Here is a 17,172-nt window from a genome sequence, read left to right on the forward strand (position 1 = left end):
CCTGTTTCTTCTTTCTTTCTTTCTTTCTTTCTTTCTTTCTTTCTTTCTTTCTTTCTTTCTTTCTTTCTTCTCTAAGCCCAAAGTGGGGCTTGAACTCAGAATCCTGAGATCAAGAGTCCCAAGCTCTACTGACTGATCCAGCCAGGCGCCCCTTTTGGACGCTGTTTCAACTGGCCAATTTAGGTAGGCTTTTAAATAATTGAGCAGAATTCCTGCCTGATTCCTGCTCTATTGGCTGATTGAAAAGCCTTCCTTACAATGGAAATGATTGAGGACAAAGCTCTAGTTACTTCCTCAGATATGGCCTTGTTACACCAGTCCCATCTTACTCGTTTGCAGAGATCACAAGTTACCTAGGAACATATCTCTATTTGTGTTTCTATACTTCATCTGTGACATGAACTTTAACTTATTCATGTTGCAGGAATATTGTGGGAATTCATCTGATGATATCAGAATGGCTTCAGCAATAGCACTTTTAAACCAAACTAATGGTTACTCATTCACCATTATTATATATGATCGTTATGTGATTATATCTAGTATATCAAGAGTAGGTTCTTGATATTCAATGATATTAAAGGCAATTTTCACTCAACATCAGTCACCAACTCTGTTTTATTAAATGATGACATGACTGGCTTAGGCGTTGTAATGTAGGCCCAATAGGGTGTTAATGGTATTCTGGACTATATGTTACAGACCAAAAATGAAATGAACAAACAATTTGCTCTTTTGGTGTCACTCAGTCTTTGTAGATTACCAACAATGTTCACAAACAAAACTGCTAGTGATAAGCAGTTAAAAGAGGATAAAATTCTGCATCTAATTCAAACAGAAAAAGAAAGAGAAGTTGGTGATAGAATATCTCGTTAGCTTTGGGGTAGGTGGTTTCAACTCACCATCTAGACCCTCTCTGTGTGTATAGTAGACAGCTCTCACAATTTCTTGAAATACTTCCTAAGTATTTAATGGCTAATAATTATTGATCATTTAGTCCCTCCCTTGTTTTTTTTTTTTTAATTACCTTAGTACTTGCCTCTCCCAAAATAGTCTACCTTTTGCTTACTTGACTTCCATTTTGACTGTCTCCTTCACTAGAATAGAAGTTCCACAAGGGCAGAAATTTTGATCTTTCAAAAACCATTCTGTGCTTAGAATTGCACCTAGCACATAATAGATGCTCAATAAATGTTTGTTGACTGAAAAAACTTGTGTCAATTAATAAAAGATGAGGATAAATGTAATGTTCTACAGAAATAGTTATTCCTAAAGCTATCTCTAATGATTATTTTAAAAATTTTCCATACACACGACAACAAAAAGGGTAAACAATTTTTATTTTGATTTTTTTTAAAATTTTTATTTATTTATGATAGTCACAGAGAGATAGAGAGAGGCAGAGACACAACACAGGCAGAGGGAGAAGCAGGCTCCATGCACCGGGAGCCCGACGTGGGATTCGATCTCGGGTCTCCAGGATCACGCCCTGGGCCAAAGGCAGGCGCCAAACCGCTGCGCCACCCAGGGATCCCCAATTTTTATTTTGATGTTAGAAAATGACAGATCATTCTAAATCATCTAAGAAATATTTCAACAACTCAGAAAAGAGTCAAAAGTCAAAATAGGATGAAAGCAAAAAATCTGAGCAAAGAAATTCCACATGGTTGCCCCTTTCTTTCATAATCTATAAAAGTTGATGGAATCATTTTACTAACAATTCCTTACATTTTGTTTCTGTATTAGAGCTCAGCTATTCCTTCACATTTAACGATAAATTTTCATTTATTCAAGAGGGATATTGATGCAGCTGGATTTTTTTTCTCTGTTGTTGAGTGGCAGAAATGTTGGGATTGGGATGAGTGAGGAGAAGGTACTGGTTAATACTTCCAGAAACCTGTAGTTTTGCAGAGAGAATAGGCTAGGACAAGAAGCTGTTTTTTTTTTTTTTTAAGATTTTATTTATTTATTCATAAGAGATGCACAGAAAGAGAGGCAGAGACATAGGCAGAAGGAGAAGCAGGCTCCATGCAGGAAGCCTGATGTGAGACTCGATCCCAGGACTATGGGATCATGCCCTGAGCCAAAAGCAGACGCTCAGCCGCTGAGCCATCCAGGCGTCCTAAGAAGTTGGTTTATGGCACTGATGGCTCAGAGTTTTACTTCTTCCCTACCCTCACAACACAATGTAATTGGCAAGAATTTGTGGGTTTAAAATTTTATAGAGAGAAATTACAGAAGGTGCAGGAGCTGTCCCTGGGTCTTACTGTTCAGTAAACTACCAGGCTGAATGAAACCACTCTATAATAAATGTGTTTTAAACATTAAAAAATACAAGTGGTGGGGTGCCTGGCCGGCTCAGTTAGTAGATATGAGACTCTTGATCTTGGGGTTGTGATTTTGAGCCACACATTAGGTGTAGAGATCACTTAAAAAATGAAATCTTAGGGGCACCTGGATGGTGCAGTCCATTAAGTGTCAGACTCTTGGCTTTTTGCTCAGCTTATGATCTTAGGGTCATCAGATGGAGCCTCAAATTGGGCTCCAAGCTCAGCGTAGCATCTGCTTGAGATTCTCTCTCCTTCTTCCTCTGCCCCTCCCGCTTGTGCTCTCTCTCTCTCTCTCTCAAACAAATACATATTTAAAAATAAAGTAAAATAAAATCTTAAAAAAATATAAGTGGTAAGATTAAAATATTTGGTCCTATTTTCTTTCAGGGTAACATCACTGTACTTTGCATAGTTACTCAGGTCACTCTATGCAGCCAACTCTATACAAATATTTGGTTGCAAATGGACACAGTCTGGGCAGTTTGACAGATACAACTCTAATTGTCAGACTGGTCTGTGCAAGGTTCTTTTCCCCCATCTCTTATGTAAAATATCTGTATTTTCTCATTTAATATATGGAAATTTCTTTCACACTTTTTTTCTTAGTGTTTTCCTTAGTTGTCCTTAGTGTTTTCCCATATTTTATCCTTTGCACTATTGGACAAAACTGACCCAAACCCAAAATACACCGAGTGTTTTTGAAGAGCTAGGAAGCCTCATGTTTCATTGAACTTCAGTGTGTAAGAAGTGGCAGCTCTGATATTTATTGGTGTTTGTAAAGTGCTCTCTCCCTGGAATAATGAACACATAGTAGGGTGTATATCCAGGTCCCCCAGCACTGTGAGGCTTCCTCACCAGTCAGACCAGTCCCAGAAGTTCAGAAATGAACAAGTTCACTCTTGTGGAATTCTTATTCTCCACTACTCCTACTAAAACGAGGTACAGTAAATTTGGAAGAGCTGATCATGAACTGTGACTTCTTTTCTTCTGAGTTCATTTGCCTACCCAAGGCCAGAACTGTTTTGTTTCTGGAAAAAAGAGGAAGTTCTAAGCACTTCAGAACAAGGTCTTTACTTCCCTGCAGTCACCAGGATTACTCCCCCCAATATTTTTTTTTTAAAGATTTTATTTATTTATTTATGACAGACACAGAGAGAGAGGCAGAGACACAGGCAGAGGGAGAAGCAGGCTCCATCCAGGGAGCCTGACATGGGACCCGATTCTGGGACTCCAGGATCACACCCTGGTGAAGGCAGCGCTAAACTGCTGGGCTACCGGGGCTGCCCTCCCTGCAATATTTAGACTGGACTAAAGAGCCTTGAACCTAGACCAGATTCATTTTCAGTTGTTCATTATGAAGGTGGAGGGTAGGATCTGAGACTTTTCCTCACAATCTCAAGGTAATAGATGGTTAAACTTAGGGAAACCCATAGTTTGATACACTATTCTGTTAAGAGTGTTATAGAGTATTTTTAGGGATTTAGATGGAAGTCAGACAGTATCATCTCTTGAAAGGATTTCTGCAACTTTTTTAAAAAAAATGCAACTTGGATTCCTTGTCCTAGAAAAATAGTGACAAACTGTTGATGCTGTCCTTTATTTTATTTAAAGATTTATTTATTTGAGTGAGAGAGAGCATGCATGCACACACATACACACACAGTCACAAGTTGGGGGAGAGGCAGAGGGAGAGAATCTCAAGCAGATTCTCCATTGAGGTGAAGCCCTGAGACACAGACATGGGGCTCAAGGAAGGGTTTGGTGCAGCTCTGCCCAGGGGTCCACCTCACAACCCACGAGATCATGACCCATGGGATCATGACCTGAGTGGAAATCACAGGTCGGACCCTTAACTGACTGAGCCACCCAGGCGCCCCTTGATGGTGTCCTTTAAAGAAAAGGGTATAGAATGAATCTGGCTGGTAACAAATTCTATTTTAAACACCAGTGTCTTTTCTTTTTTCTAGCTAATATAATTTAACTAATTTATTATTAGTTTTGTAGCAAAGCAACTATTTACTATACAAAGTTCAAACATGAAACGATGTATTATGCTAGTCTAAAACAGCTGAATTATAAATATTAACAATTATAAGAAATATAGGAGACAACTGGATATGGTAATAATGACTTCATATTTGAAAGGAAATATCCAATGGTATTCTTTTAAGTGCACATGACTTATATTTTGCCACAGTAAAAAAACTTGGTCTATTCATGAGATTTTAAGAAACCTCAGAATTTTATTATTAAAAATATCGATCTCTAGTAGTGCCTTGTATACAACAGAGTTCAACACATTTTTTGTAAAATAAAGGGCCCAAGTTGTATGAAAAAAAGTATGATACTAGATGTCTATTTTTTTTAGAGATTTTATTTATTTATTCATGAGGGATACAGAGAGAGAGGCAGAGACATAAGCAGAGGGAAAAGCAGGCTCCCTCTGGGGAGTATGATGCAGGATTCCATCCCAGGACCTGATCACAACCTGAGCCAAAGGCAGATGCTCAACCACTGAGCCACCCAGGCACCCCTAGATGCCCATTTTTAAAAATTCAATCAATGCAAGGATAGAATAAAAAAACAAAAGCCCCTTTCACACTTTCCTGGCTAGTCTTTACAGGTTATTTTTTATTTATACTAAAAATGGATATGCTTCTTCAAGATTTACCTGGAAAAGATTTTAAACTAATTATGTCATTAAGACACATACAAATCCTAAAGGCAAAGCTAATAAGGAAATGATGCAGTAAGACGTTATCATTAAAACATGGGTAATGTTTGAATTATAAGTATTTGGGTGTGGTACAGTCATTTATATGCAAATTTTCAAACCAGCTGCAATTACATTTCATCTTTACTACCTACTAGTGTCATCCTCAACAGAAAGCAAAAAAAAAAAAAACAAACAAACAAAAAACAAAAAACAAAAAAACAAAAACAGAAAGAAAGCTTCTTCTTATAGTTTCGGAAAAACAATGAGCTACTCCCTGAAGCTAAAATAGATGGATGTCTCTTCCACCACACCTTAAACATTATGCATCTCTATTCCACACAGTACCCTTGCCTGGAGGTGATGCTCATCCTTTTATAAAGGTGTGACACCTCTCTCAGGAGAGTTTACGCAGTAGTAAAAACTTGACAGTCCTAGGTCTCCTCTGATGGGGATTAAAAAAAAAAATAACTTTGATAAGTGTATTAGTTTCAAGGAGTGCTGTAATAAAGTACCACAAGCTGGGTAGCTTAGAACAACAGAATGTATTCTCTTACAGATCTGGAGGCTAGAAATCTAAAATCAAGGTGTCAGCAGGGCCATGCTCTGTCCAAAGGCTCAAGAGAAGAATCCTTCTTTGTCCCATCCAGCTTCTGGTGGTTGCCAACAATCCTTGTCATTCCTTGGCTTGTAGATCCATCATTCCAATCTCTGCCTCTGTTGTCACAGAGGTTTCTCCTTGTGTGTCTGTGTCTCTTCTCAGAAGGACGTCAGTCACTTTGATCCAATATGACCTCATTTTATTAAAAAAAAATTTTTTTTTGTAATCTCTTTACCCAACATGGGGCTGAAACTCATGACCCTGAGAACAAGAATCACATGCTCCATGGACTGAGCCAGCCAGGCACCCCCAGTATGACCTCATTTTAACTTGATGACATCTGCAAAAATCCTATTTGCAAATTAAGGTCACATTCACAGGTATCGGGTTAGGATTCCAATATGTCTTTTTAGGAGACACAATTCAACCTATAACAGTAAGGAACAAGTGTCTGTTCAAACTAAAACATGAGAAATGTCCCATTTATTAAAACACTCCACCAGGAAAAAAAAAAATAAAAGACTCAGCTCTGGGTTGCTGGGAAGATCCATATTCCTGAGCTTAGTTCATATATTCCATGCCTTCTTCTTTGACTATTAGAACTTGCACTTGAGGGGCACCTGGCTGGCTCTGTCAGTAGACCATATGACTCTTGATCTCAGGGTTGTAGAATTGAGCCTCATGTTGGATTAGAGATTATTTAAAAATAAAATCTTAAAAGAAAAAAGAAAGAACTTGCGGTTGATTAGGCACTACACTGTCAGTAATGGGGGGCGCTTGGGTGGCTCAGCCAGTTAAGCATTTGCCTTAGGCTCAGGTCATGATCCCAGGGTCCTGGGGTGGAGCCATGTCAAGCTCCCTGCTCAGCAGCGAGCCTGCTTTTCCTTCTCCCTGTGCTGCTCCCCTGGTTTGTGCTCTCTCTCTCAAATAGATTAAAACAAACAAAAAAACCCCAAACAAAGAAAAAAAAATACATTGCCAGTAATTACTGTCAGCACCCTACACATCACCCTCTGCTTCCGAAGTGAAATTCTACTCATTCTAGAATCTAATGAGTTAGCAAGCAAGCATGGAATTTAGAACTAGTAAAGACATGGATGAAATTAGGAGGTTTGGTGGAACCCTTCACTTTCCAAATATATCTGCTCTGTTTTTTAATATATATATATATTTCTTTAAAAAAAAGGCAAAGAAAGAAAGAAAGAAAAAAGGAAACCCCACAACCTGTGTGTTGTTTTTAATTAAAAAAAGACAAAAAACAAAAACAAAAACAAAAACCACCATAATCTATTTGCTTTCTATGGAAGTAGATATGGTTTAGTGAGCCAAGGTAACATAGCGGGGTAAAAGTTTGTGCTGTCTGGGACTACTTCAGCAGGAGTTCGCAGCCCAAAGGGAAGTCTTAATTTAGGCTTCTCAGACTAGGATCTAACAGTTTAGGTAAGAAGGGAGCTGACATACCCCCGGGTAGCCCAGAGGCGTAAATGCGGGGTATGACTGGTCATACAGAACAGCACAAGATCCCCCTGAAGGGCAGGGAGATGTGGGTCTGCATCCCCCTTACCTCGCTGGGGTCACCCAGTTCTCCTCTTGGAACAAGGGAGGGCTGGGAAACGTCTAAGCTATTCTCTTAAATCTCAGAAGAGGAAATGGGTTGGTGTGCCTTGTTTTTATAATCACACATGAGTTGTTTTGTGTATCTTCCAGCCCGTCAGGCTCACTCAGTGCCACATCCTGCATTCCAGCCTGCTAGGAAAACAATCCAACCCAGCCAGCTTCTACTGAGCGCTAACTGCTTGCCGAACCTCCAGTGTTGCTATACGCCAGACCTGCCCATTAAGTGTGAAACGGTGGTGTTTTCCTTTCTGGACGAGATTGATAGTTTTCCCCGCCGCTTTAAGACCCCCAGTTAGGCCAGTGTTTGGCTTTCCGCAGGGGCAGGACGCGACGGGCGGCCTCCCGCCAGGCGGGACTCCGGGAACTCGGGCTGGAGCGTCCACCGCGAGTCCGGCGAAGGCCTGCCCCAAGCCGCCCCAGAGCGCGGCGGAATCCGCCCGGGCAGGTAAGGCGCTGTCCGTCAGCAGGCAGTGGGCGTGGCCCGCGCACACCGGCCAATCAGCAGAGCCGCCCTAAAGACGGGCTCCCCGCCCCGGGCACCCGCCCCAACCCAGCCGTCTGAGCATGCGCGGGGACCCAGCGCAAACTCCCCCGCCTCCCCGCGCGCCCTCTCCCCCCGGGGTCAGAGTTAGGCTGCCGAGGGTTTCGTCCGAGAAGAGGGGTAAAGCGGACTGGCTGACGAGGCCCCGTAGGGATGGGGACGTGGGAAAGGCTGTGGCTGTCGCTGGCAGCCGCCAGTTCGCGGGCCGCGTTGGGCTCGCAGGCCGGCGCTCCTGGGTTTCCCGGGCTCGGCGTCCCGCGGTCCCGGCCGGCTGCGGAGGGGCGGCGGGAAGGCTGGGCGCGCCCCTTCGGCCCATCGGACAGCGGGTCACTGCCGGTCCTCACTTGACACAAGAGCTGGGCGAGGCTCGGAAGTTTCGGTCCCGCCCGAGGTGACGCAGCAGGTCGCCGCCGCGGGCCGGCATCTGCGGGGCGCTCCGCACCGGCCGCGCCGCGCCTCGGGGCCCGAGGAGTGCCAGGGCTGCGTGCTCTCTCGGCCCGCAGGAAGGCCGCCTTCCCGAAGCCTCCGCGGCCCCGGGCGCACGGGGGGCGTGGTGCCGCCGGCCGGGGGGGCCCAGCGCACAGGCGCCGGGCTCGGGAGCTCGGTCCCGCCGCAGCCCCGGGTCGTGCGCGCTCGGCCTCCGCTCGGGGCTTCGCGGAGCAGGGCGGTCGCAGCGCGGGCGCCCCCGCCCGTCCCGCCGCCCGTCCCGCCGCCGACCTGCCCGTCCGCCCGCCCGCCCGCCGCGCCGGCCCCTCCTCCGCCCGCCCCGCCCCGCCCCGCCCCGCCCCGCCCCGCCCCGCGCCGCGCCGGACACCCCGCCCCGAGGAGGCGGCCCGGCGAGCGGCCGGCGCGGGAGCCTGGTGGCATGGGGGTGCCGCCGCTGCCACACTCACGGTCGCCCCTAGCGAGCCCGGGCGCTGCTCCGAGCGCGGGGGGCCGCGGACGCCTCGGGGGGCGCCTCGGGGCGTGAGCCGGCGCGGAGGGCGCGGCCGCGGGGCGGGCGGCGGCGCGGGGAGCGGCGGGCGGGCCAGGCCGGGCGCCCGGGGCGCACCTGGCGGCGGCGCGGCCGGGCCGGACCGCGGGAGCGGGCGCGGCGGGGACGGCGAGGATGTCGCAGCCGCCGCTGCTCCCTACCGCGGCGGAGACTCGGAAGTTCACCCGGGCGCTGAGTAAGCCGGGCACGGCGGCCGAGCTGCGGCAGAGCGTGTCGGAGGTGGTGCGCGGCTCCGTGCTTCTGGTGAGTGCGGGACCCGCGGCTGGGCGCGGCGGGCGGCCGGCCCCCGCCTTCCACCTCCTCCGGACCGGCCGGGCCCAGGCCGAGCCGCACGAGCCTGCCGGGTCTGCGGGAGTAAGAGGTGGTGGATGGGGACCGGAGAGAAGGGAAAACCCTGTAGGGCGGCAACTTGCATCTCCCCACCTCGAGTCTGGGGGTCGTCTCCCCACTGTTGCCCCCTTCCCTCCTGGGAAATCCCTAGGGACGGAGAGGGCCACCTCCCTCCCTGGATGGGGGAACCCCCACGCCCCCGCCAAGTTTACCTTCCTCTGCCACTCGGGGCTTTACGCTCGGTTGCCCCCATTCCTCCTGCAGCCCCCGCCCTGCTCTTCCGGTATTCCGGAGGGTCTTGGCACCTGTGGCCTGCAGGGCTGCAGGGGGGTGGACGAGTGGGGGCTTCCATTTCCAGTCGGTGACTCAAGGTAAGGGGTGGCCCTGCGCACCCTTTGGGTGGGCTGAACTCCAGAAAGGAAGCGGTTCCGCCCCCCGCCCCCCCTCGTCCACCCCGAAACCGGCTTCCTGAGGTTTGGCCTCCGCTTACCAAGGGGTAGGGGGCGTGATAGAATCCCTTGGTAATTTCAGCATTTGTGCAAATTACTACGAAGTTTGGGGATTTGCATGCAGCAAATGAAGCAAACAGTCCCAATGTTCATCTGGTCATAGCAGAACATCTTTAAAGAATTGGCCCCTGGGCGCAGGGAGATGAAGTCTTAAATCGACTTTTCCTTAGCCAGAGCTGGTCCTGCTATATTTGGAAACGTAGTACACCCAGATCACTTGGATGGTGAGGGAGAGGAGCGACTTTGGATGGCAGCATGTTTTCCCGGGCAGCTGGAAACTTTTAGCTGCTCCTTGCATTGTTGTTGGCGTTTGTTTTCTGGAAAGGGGCTTGTTTGTGGGCGGGTGATTCGTGCTGGTTGTTGGAACCGCTCATCTTCCTGCGCCGTGGAAGTGATTCTCTGTGCTTTGTGACGCTGTGTGTGGGGTACTGTCCCGTTGAGTGTGGGACCCTTGAGACAGGAGCCGGGCCATCTTTCTGGTGGCAGATAGATGCCCTTCCTGGGCAGACACAGGATGACATGAATGATATTTGTGGAGTTCGGAGTTGAAGCTTTGCCGATATCCATATACAGCTTGCTTAGTTTGATTTTTCTCCCACTTGACAGCTCTTCAGACTCACCCCAGATTCCTCAAACTCCAGTCAGTCCGCCAATAATATACAGGGATTTTATTTTTCTTTTCTACTGAACTTGACCAGTTGATGGTAGGAGTAGAGCAGGGTTGGGAAAAGACCAGAACCTGGCTTCTCCTCCATAACCCAAGCTGACTTCTCTTCCCTTAGTCTAAGGAGGACTTTCTGCATCTTTTTGACTTTTGCCATTGTGTGCATGTTAAGGATAAAGCCTGCAAAATCTGTGGCTTTCGTTCTCATGTGAAATTTAGTTCTTTTAACTGAGGGCTACTGTGCTCATTAGAGACTTGAGGCAAAAGAAGAGTAAGTAAAACATGACTGTACCATGATTTCCAAAGTTCTGGCAGACCTGAACTGCAGAGGAGGTACTGGTTTCATAACCATTAAGTCGAACACAGAAGTTCCAAAATAGGCACAACACTGCAACAGATGTAGATGTGCAGCATTCCTTGAGTACCTGCCCTTCCTATTGGAGGGTGGGCCTACTGATAGTGACCTCCAAGTGTCCATTTCCAGGTATGACACACTTCCGTGTTACCTCATGACACTTTAACAGTACATCTGTTTTCTTTAGACACCTTCCATCATGAACAGTCAGACGCCTGGCTGGTGTCTCACCTCTTAGTGTTGTCTATCAGTGGTCACTTGTCTCATGAAACAAAAAAAATTTGCAGGAAAGCAGGTGTAGTCACTAGGGTGCTTGAGGGACTCCCTGGGTGAATGGGAAGTGCGTTGCAATGGTTCTGCATTGCGGAAGGAGGAATTTGAGATAGCTTACAGATACTAAAAATTACCCATAAACCTCACTCCCTTCATCTCCTGCCGGGTACTCTACTACCACTTGCTTCTTCTTGCTGCTCCCCAGTGTCCGTCAGGAAGCCATAGCAGGTGCACCTGCCACCTAAGTTCTGGTTTGGCTTTATTGTAGGAGAATATAATAAGAAGGGCTCCTTGATCCTTGCAGGAGGCTGAACAGCAACCAAGCCAGGGTTTGGAATCCTATGGCCTATCCATCCATGCTTCGATGGAAGTATTTCTCTGTTCTGTCTTTGACGACTTAGGTTAGTGCTAATACAATGCCTACAGCATAGTAAATGCTCAATGAATATTCTTAAACTAGCTGACCAATAAAGCAATTTCGCAGATGTACTAAAATTTAATATGAATAGGGTATGGGTTTAACGGCTCTTCCCATTCTTCTAACATTGGTGAGTGGCTGGTAGTGAGATCAGAAACAGCAAAATTAAATAGTTCAGTGGGTAATAAAAGCTGCTACTTAACAAACTTAAAAGTGAGATATGCTCATAAATTTTTCATCGATAACTTCATTTTTCATAGCCTCAGGTTTTCAGGCCTTTAAAGATGATTTTGGGTTAATTTGAAGAGCTTGAAAACAGACATACAAAAAAGTGTAGAGAATAGTATAATGAGCTCATATAATCCATCACAGATTCAATAACTATCAAGATTTTACCTAACTTTAACTGTCCCTTTGGTGTATGTGTGTGTGTGTGTGAGAGAGAGAGAGAGATTGTGAATTCCAAGCCTCTTGTCCTTTCACCCCGCATATCTAGTATGTACGATTAAAAATGGAGATATTTTGCACAGAAGTATAATGCTATTACAATAAAATTAACAAAGGACACCTGGGTGGCTCAGCGGTTGAGGTCTGTCTTTGGCTCAGGGTGTGATCCTGGAGTCCCAGGATCAAGTCCCACATCAGTCTCCCTACTTGGAGCCTGCTTCTCCCTCTGCCTGTGTCTCTGCCTCTCTCTGTGTCTCATGAATAAATAGTAAAATCTTAAAAAAAAAAAAAAAAGTCATGCTGGGCTGTTGCTTAACTTCTCTAAACTTCAAAGTTCTAAAACACACACATATATATTTTAAAGATTTATTTATTTATTTTAGAGAGAGTGCAAGCAGGGGGAGGGGCAGAAGCAGAGAGAGAGAGAGAGAGAGAGAGAGAGAGAAGCAGACTGCCCGCTGAGTGTGGAGGAGCCTAACATAAGCCTTGATCTCAGGACCCTGAGATCATGACTTGAGCTAAAATCCAAATTCCTATGCTTAACCAACTAAGCCACCCTGGCACTTCAGGGCTCTATTATATTAAATGAGGGTCTGTTCCTAGAGTCCCTTTCCTTATCAGTGTGCTTGAATTTTAAGACTCTTATGAGTAGTAAAGGTACTGTAGGAAAGGGAATTTATGATTTGGGGTAATGAAAGAAGAATCCTCACAATTCCAGAATTAGCTTTCCATGATTTAGAATAGTCAGGAGGGCAGTGCATTCAAAATAACTATGCAAGCTCAGAAGAAAGACTTCTCTGAGCAGGGTTGAATTGTGATTGCTTTTGGAGCTCCCAAAGCATTTTACCTTGGGTCTTTCAGATTTATTAAAACAGCATCGTAATGGCCTAGATCTAACAGAGTATGCCATACAAGGCCTAAAAATATCCTTTCTCTGAAAGATTTGTGTAAATATTATGACACAGGCCATTGCATGGGTTTACGAGCTATACACCCTTGAGTTTTGGTTCCTAAGTCACGTGGCTTCCAATTTCCTTACTGATCTTATCTCAGGAGGTTCAGCTTCAAATGCTCCTTCCATACTCCTTGGAGATCCAGCAGTATGAAATGAAATGAAACCAAGTCAGGTCACTAAATTTTCCCATTGTGTTACTGGAGGAGAATGGGCAGAAGGTGTGGGATGATTCTGTCCTGGAGTATGTGCTTGGAGCCTTCCTCACCCTCTCAGGTCAGCCAATTCAAGGTTCCAGTATTACCTGGGGTAATGTGAGACAAGTGGTGGTGTTCTTTGAAATCCTCAGGTAAGATAAAACCTCATTTTGGTGGTAATTTTCAATCAGATATGTTGGTAAATCTACAACCAAACTGGCTTGAGCATCACCTCACTGTCTTTCTTCACCCTCTTGTGGAGGGAGTCCCAACAAACAGAAACGTCCCAAAACAGAGGAAGTTGGGTGGAGGCCCATCTCCCAGTAGATAATCAACAACAGGTTCTATTTCTCTGGTTTCTAGTCCATTTGAATATTAGGAGATGGGAGGGCATTAGTAATGCCTTGAATGTGAAAAGGGAGGGAAGGAATTGTGAAATCTTTATCCACGTTGACTGAGTGCCTTCTCTGTGCTGAGACTCTTTGTTGGGTGCTGGGATGTGCTGCTGTGTTCTAGCAAGCCCTCATCTTAAGGGTTTAGGATCCAAACAGGTGGACAGGTCAGTAGTTTACAAAAAGGTGGATCACAATACAAAGGAGCACTTTTAAAGGGTCAAATGGGTGGGTCAGCGAATAGAGGAAGTTGAAATGACAGAACTGGTGTAGGTGGGAAAGTGTTATGAAAAACTGAAAGGGACCTGGAAGATGCAGAGATAAGGGGGACTTTTTTTCCAGAAAAGAATGAGAGATTGAAATAATGCTTAGAATGCCCAGGTAGGCCAAGAAAGAGCAGAGCAGCTTGGGCAAAGACAGGTAAGTTTTAGGAGGAAGGAAGAGAAGTTTTGAGAGGTACATGGGCTAATTTTGGGAATAGTTTCAAAGACTGGCTGAGAGTTCATCACGAAATAAATTCTTTTTCTTTTCTTTTCTTTTTCTTTTTTTTTTTTTTTGAGAGTAGGAGAGAGAGAGAGAGAAAGAGGGAAGGGACAGAGGGAACAGGCCCCATGTCTAATGTGGAGTCTCTGGCTCAAGGCTTGATCTCACAACCCAGAAATCATAGACCTGAGCCAATATCAAGAGTCAGATGCTTTACTGACTGAGCCACCCGGGCGCCCCTTCCTTGTCTCTCTCTCTCTCTATTTTTTTTTTTTTTTAAGATTTATTTATTCATAGAGAGAGACACACAGGCAGAGGGAGAAGCAGGCAGAGGGAGAAGCAGGCCCCATGCCGGGAGCCCGATGTGGGACTCGATCCCGGGTCTCCAGGATTACACCTTGGGCTGCAGGCGGCGCTAAACCACTGTGCCACCGGGGCTGCCCCTTCCTTGTCTCTTTGAAACATGGTTTAGGAAAGAGGTTCATAACAGCCTATGAATATATGCTTCTTAGAGACATCTTCTCTTAAGTGTAGTCTTGGGAGTAAATAATGTGATGATTCTGTGTCATGCAGGCCCAGCGACAGGGGGAAAGGTATGTGGCAAGAGAAGAAAACCCTGAATAAGCCTCTGTTGTGTAAACATTTAGGGTGTCATAGGAGGAGTATCAAATGTGGTGGGTGCACACCATTCAGTAAATCCTGCTGCAAAAAAACAATGTTGGAGCCCACCTTTTACACTAAAATAAATTATAACTAAATATAAGAGTTACGTGTGAAATGAAAGGAGCATGGGTGAATAATCATGTAAGGGTAGAGAGGGATTTTTAAAGTATTAAAGGAAAAACCAGTTTGGTTTAGGGTTGGGGAGTGAGCTGTGACTTTGCCACTAGTGAGCTGAGGCCTTGGGGTAGTTTACTTCACTGAAGCCTCAGTTTGCTCCTCTGTGAGAATTGGGATTATTAGATATTATTATCTTTGAGAGTTTTTAAAATAAAGATTAAATAAGGCAATATATTTAAGTCACTTGATAGTTTTTAACAAATGCAAGGTCTTGCTTATGTTAATAAAGGAAAAGATTGGTTATCTTGACTAAATATATCTGGATCCAGGATTTATTGAGTACCTACTGTGCCCTAGGACATGTGTTAGGGCTTCATGCATGGGAGGGTAAGTCACCACAAGGTGACGGAGCTGTAAGCGAAGGATTTGGGTCTTGAACCTGGGCACTGTGGCTTGAGACCACGTGTTCCTAACCATTCCGCCTATTGCCTTCCCACATAAACACTCAAACCTCTGTTCTAAGAGTAACAAATAGTACCATAAATTTAAGTCAATAAACTTAGAAGCACTAAGCACTCTATTTATATATGTCCATATCTCAGTCACAGCATTACTTTTTTTTTTTTTTAAGATTATTTATTCATGAGCGACACAGAGAGGCAGAGACACACCAGAAGAGGGAGAAAGAGGCTCCCTGTGGGAAACCCGATGTGGGACTCGATCCCAGGACCCTGGGATCAGGACCTGAGCGAAAGGCAGACACTCAACTACTGAGCCACCCAGGTGTCCAACAGTATTAAGTTTTTAAAAATATATTGAGAGTTCTTACAAATCAATTACAAAAAGAAAAACACTCCAGTAGAAAAATGGCAAAGGACATTAATAGGCAATTTTTCAAAGAAAGGAGTGTGATTATTAGTCAATGAGGAGCAGACAAAAATAAAAAAATGTTCAACCTTGCTAATGACTAGAGAAACATTAATTAAAACAAGTTGTTATTTTTCCTTGATCAATTTGTAAATTAACAAAGATAGAAAAGGTATTTGCAAGGATGGGTGAATCGGTGACTCCTAATTGCAGGACTATCCCAGTTCACAACTCCGGGGACTCCATTTGCTTGGCGTTGAATGAGAAATGTATCTCCTGGAATTTTTTTTTTTTTAAGATCCATTTCTATTCATTTATGATAGACATAGAGAGAGAGAGAAAGAGAGAGAGAGGGGCAGAGACACAGGCAGAGGGAGAAGCAGGCTCCATGCAGGGAGCCCGATGCGGTACTCAATCCCGGGACTCCAGGATCACGCCCTGGGCCAAAGGCAGGCACGAAACCCCTGAGCCACCCAGGGATCCCCTGTCTCCTGGATTTTATAGCATGATGAGTGGTACAGTCTTTTTGTAGTTGGGCTACATATCAAACACTTGAACATGCTCCCAATCTTTCATCCAGTGCTTTTAATTGTGGGAGTTTCTCCTCAGGATTCACCTGAAATGTGCATTCAGTTCAGTGTCTGAAGTCACGATGCTGACTGTTCAGGGCAGAAAATGTAAAATACTGACCAACAGCAAACGATCTAAAGGTCCTGACAGTAGTCTAAATAAATTGTGTAATGTGGAGTATTTATTATGCCATTATGTTTTGTTTTAGAAGAGTAATGATGATAAAATTCTTCCCTTGCATCACTGGAAGGCGGAGAGCTTGTGGTTTTGCTCATGAGCTTGGGCCTGGCTGTTTGGGTTCTGGTATCTCTTTGCTAGTGACCGCGGTGTTACCTTGGATTGTGCCCCTGCAGCCTGGCTTCTGTCCTTGGTGTGGGGTAGCCTCTCAGTCCTTACCCCTTCCACATACTGGTCTGCAGCATTTCGTGCTGTTCAGCCATCCTGCTTGCTCTTCCCTGTTTCTCCTCCATGTTCTAGTCTTCACTCTGTCCCCTTGCTACCCTCACCACCCAGAGGTGTTCCTGGAGGAAGTGCCACAACTTTACTGTGATTTCTGAGTCTATACCTCAGTTTCCGCAGCTGAGGCCTGCTTGTCCACTAACCTGTGTCACATGTGCACTTGGCTGTCCTACTGGTCGCTTACGTTCAGCATCTGTGATACACATTTTGCCACTTTTCATACCAAACCAGCCATCCTTTTAGTGTTCTTTTCTTTAGCAATAGGTGTCATGGTCATGGTCACCGACTTTGAAATCTCTCATTCCTCCTTGTCTCTTCTGGTCTTCTCCTTTTGCCTTTCTCATCTGTCCTCACTGCATCCATTGTATTCTGTGTCTGCTTCAGTCCTTGTGAGCTAATGACTCCCAAAACCTCAGTGGCTCAGAAAGGTCTTCCCAGTGCTGCCTGTCTGTCGAGGATGGCTGGGGTCATGTTATCCATACCCTAGGACCTGGGTAGATGGGACAGCCATCATCTTGACTGTGGTATGTCCTGTGGGGTGGGGGGCGGAGGAGGAGAGTGTGGGGACTCCCTTGTAGGCTCTTACACTTTCACCCAGTCAGTTTTGCTTCCTTCCATTGACTCAAGGCCACACTTAGCTCCAAGGGTAGAGAAGTACAGGCTTATCTATATACCTGGAG

At 45.6% G+C, this 17,172-nt stretch overlaps 1 protein-coding gene across 6 annotated transcripts in view; it reads left to right on the top strand.

Annotated features, from left to right (window-relative positions):
* Window positions 1–8,667: 8,667 nt before the first annotated feature.
* DOCK9 (dedicator of cytokinesis 9) overlaps window positions 8,668–17,172 on the top strand; it is a 282,842-nt gene continuing 274,337 nt past the window's right edge. For 3 of the 6 annotated variants that reach the window (XM_041731255.1, XM_041731259.1, XM_041731260.1), the window contains exon 1: window positions 8,670–9,039. In XM_041731255.1, the coding sequence (XP_041587189.1) occupies window positions 8,911–9,039 (129 nt within the window). In that variant the 5' untranslated portion in view covers window positions 8,670–8,910. Of the gene's footprint in view, window positions 9,040–17,172 lie in introns of all 6 variants that reach the window. The other 3 variants (XM_041731244.1, XM_041731266.1, XM_041731253.1) reach the window with 2 other exon arrangements.

This window comes from Vulpes lagopus, chromosome 16, assembly GCF_018345385.1.
Source record: "Vulpes lagopus strain Blue_001 chromosome 16, ASM1834538v1, whole genome shotgun sequence".
Lineage (NCBI taxonomy): Eukaryota > Metazoa > Chordata > Mammalia > Carnivora > Canidae > Vulpes > Vulpes lagopus.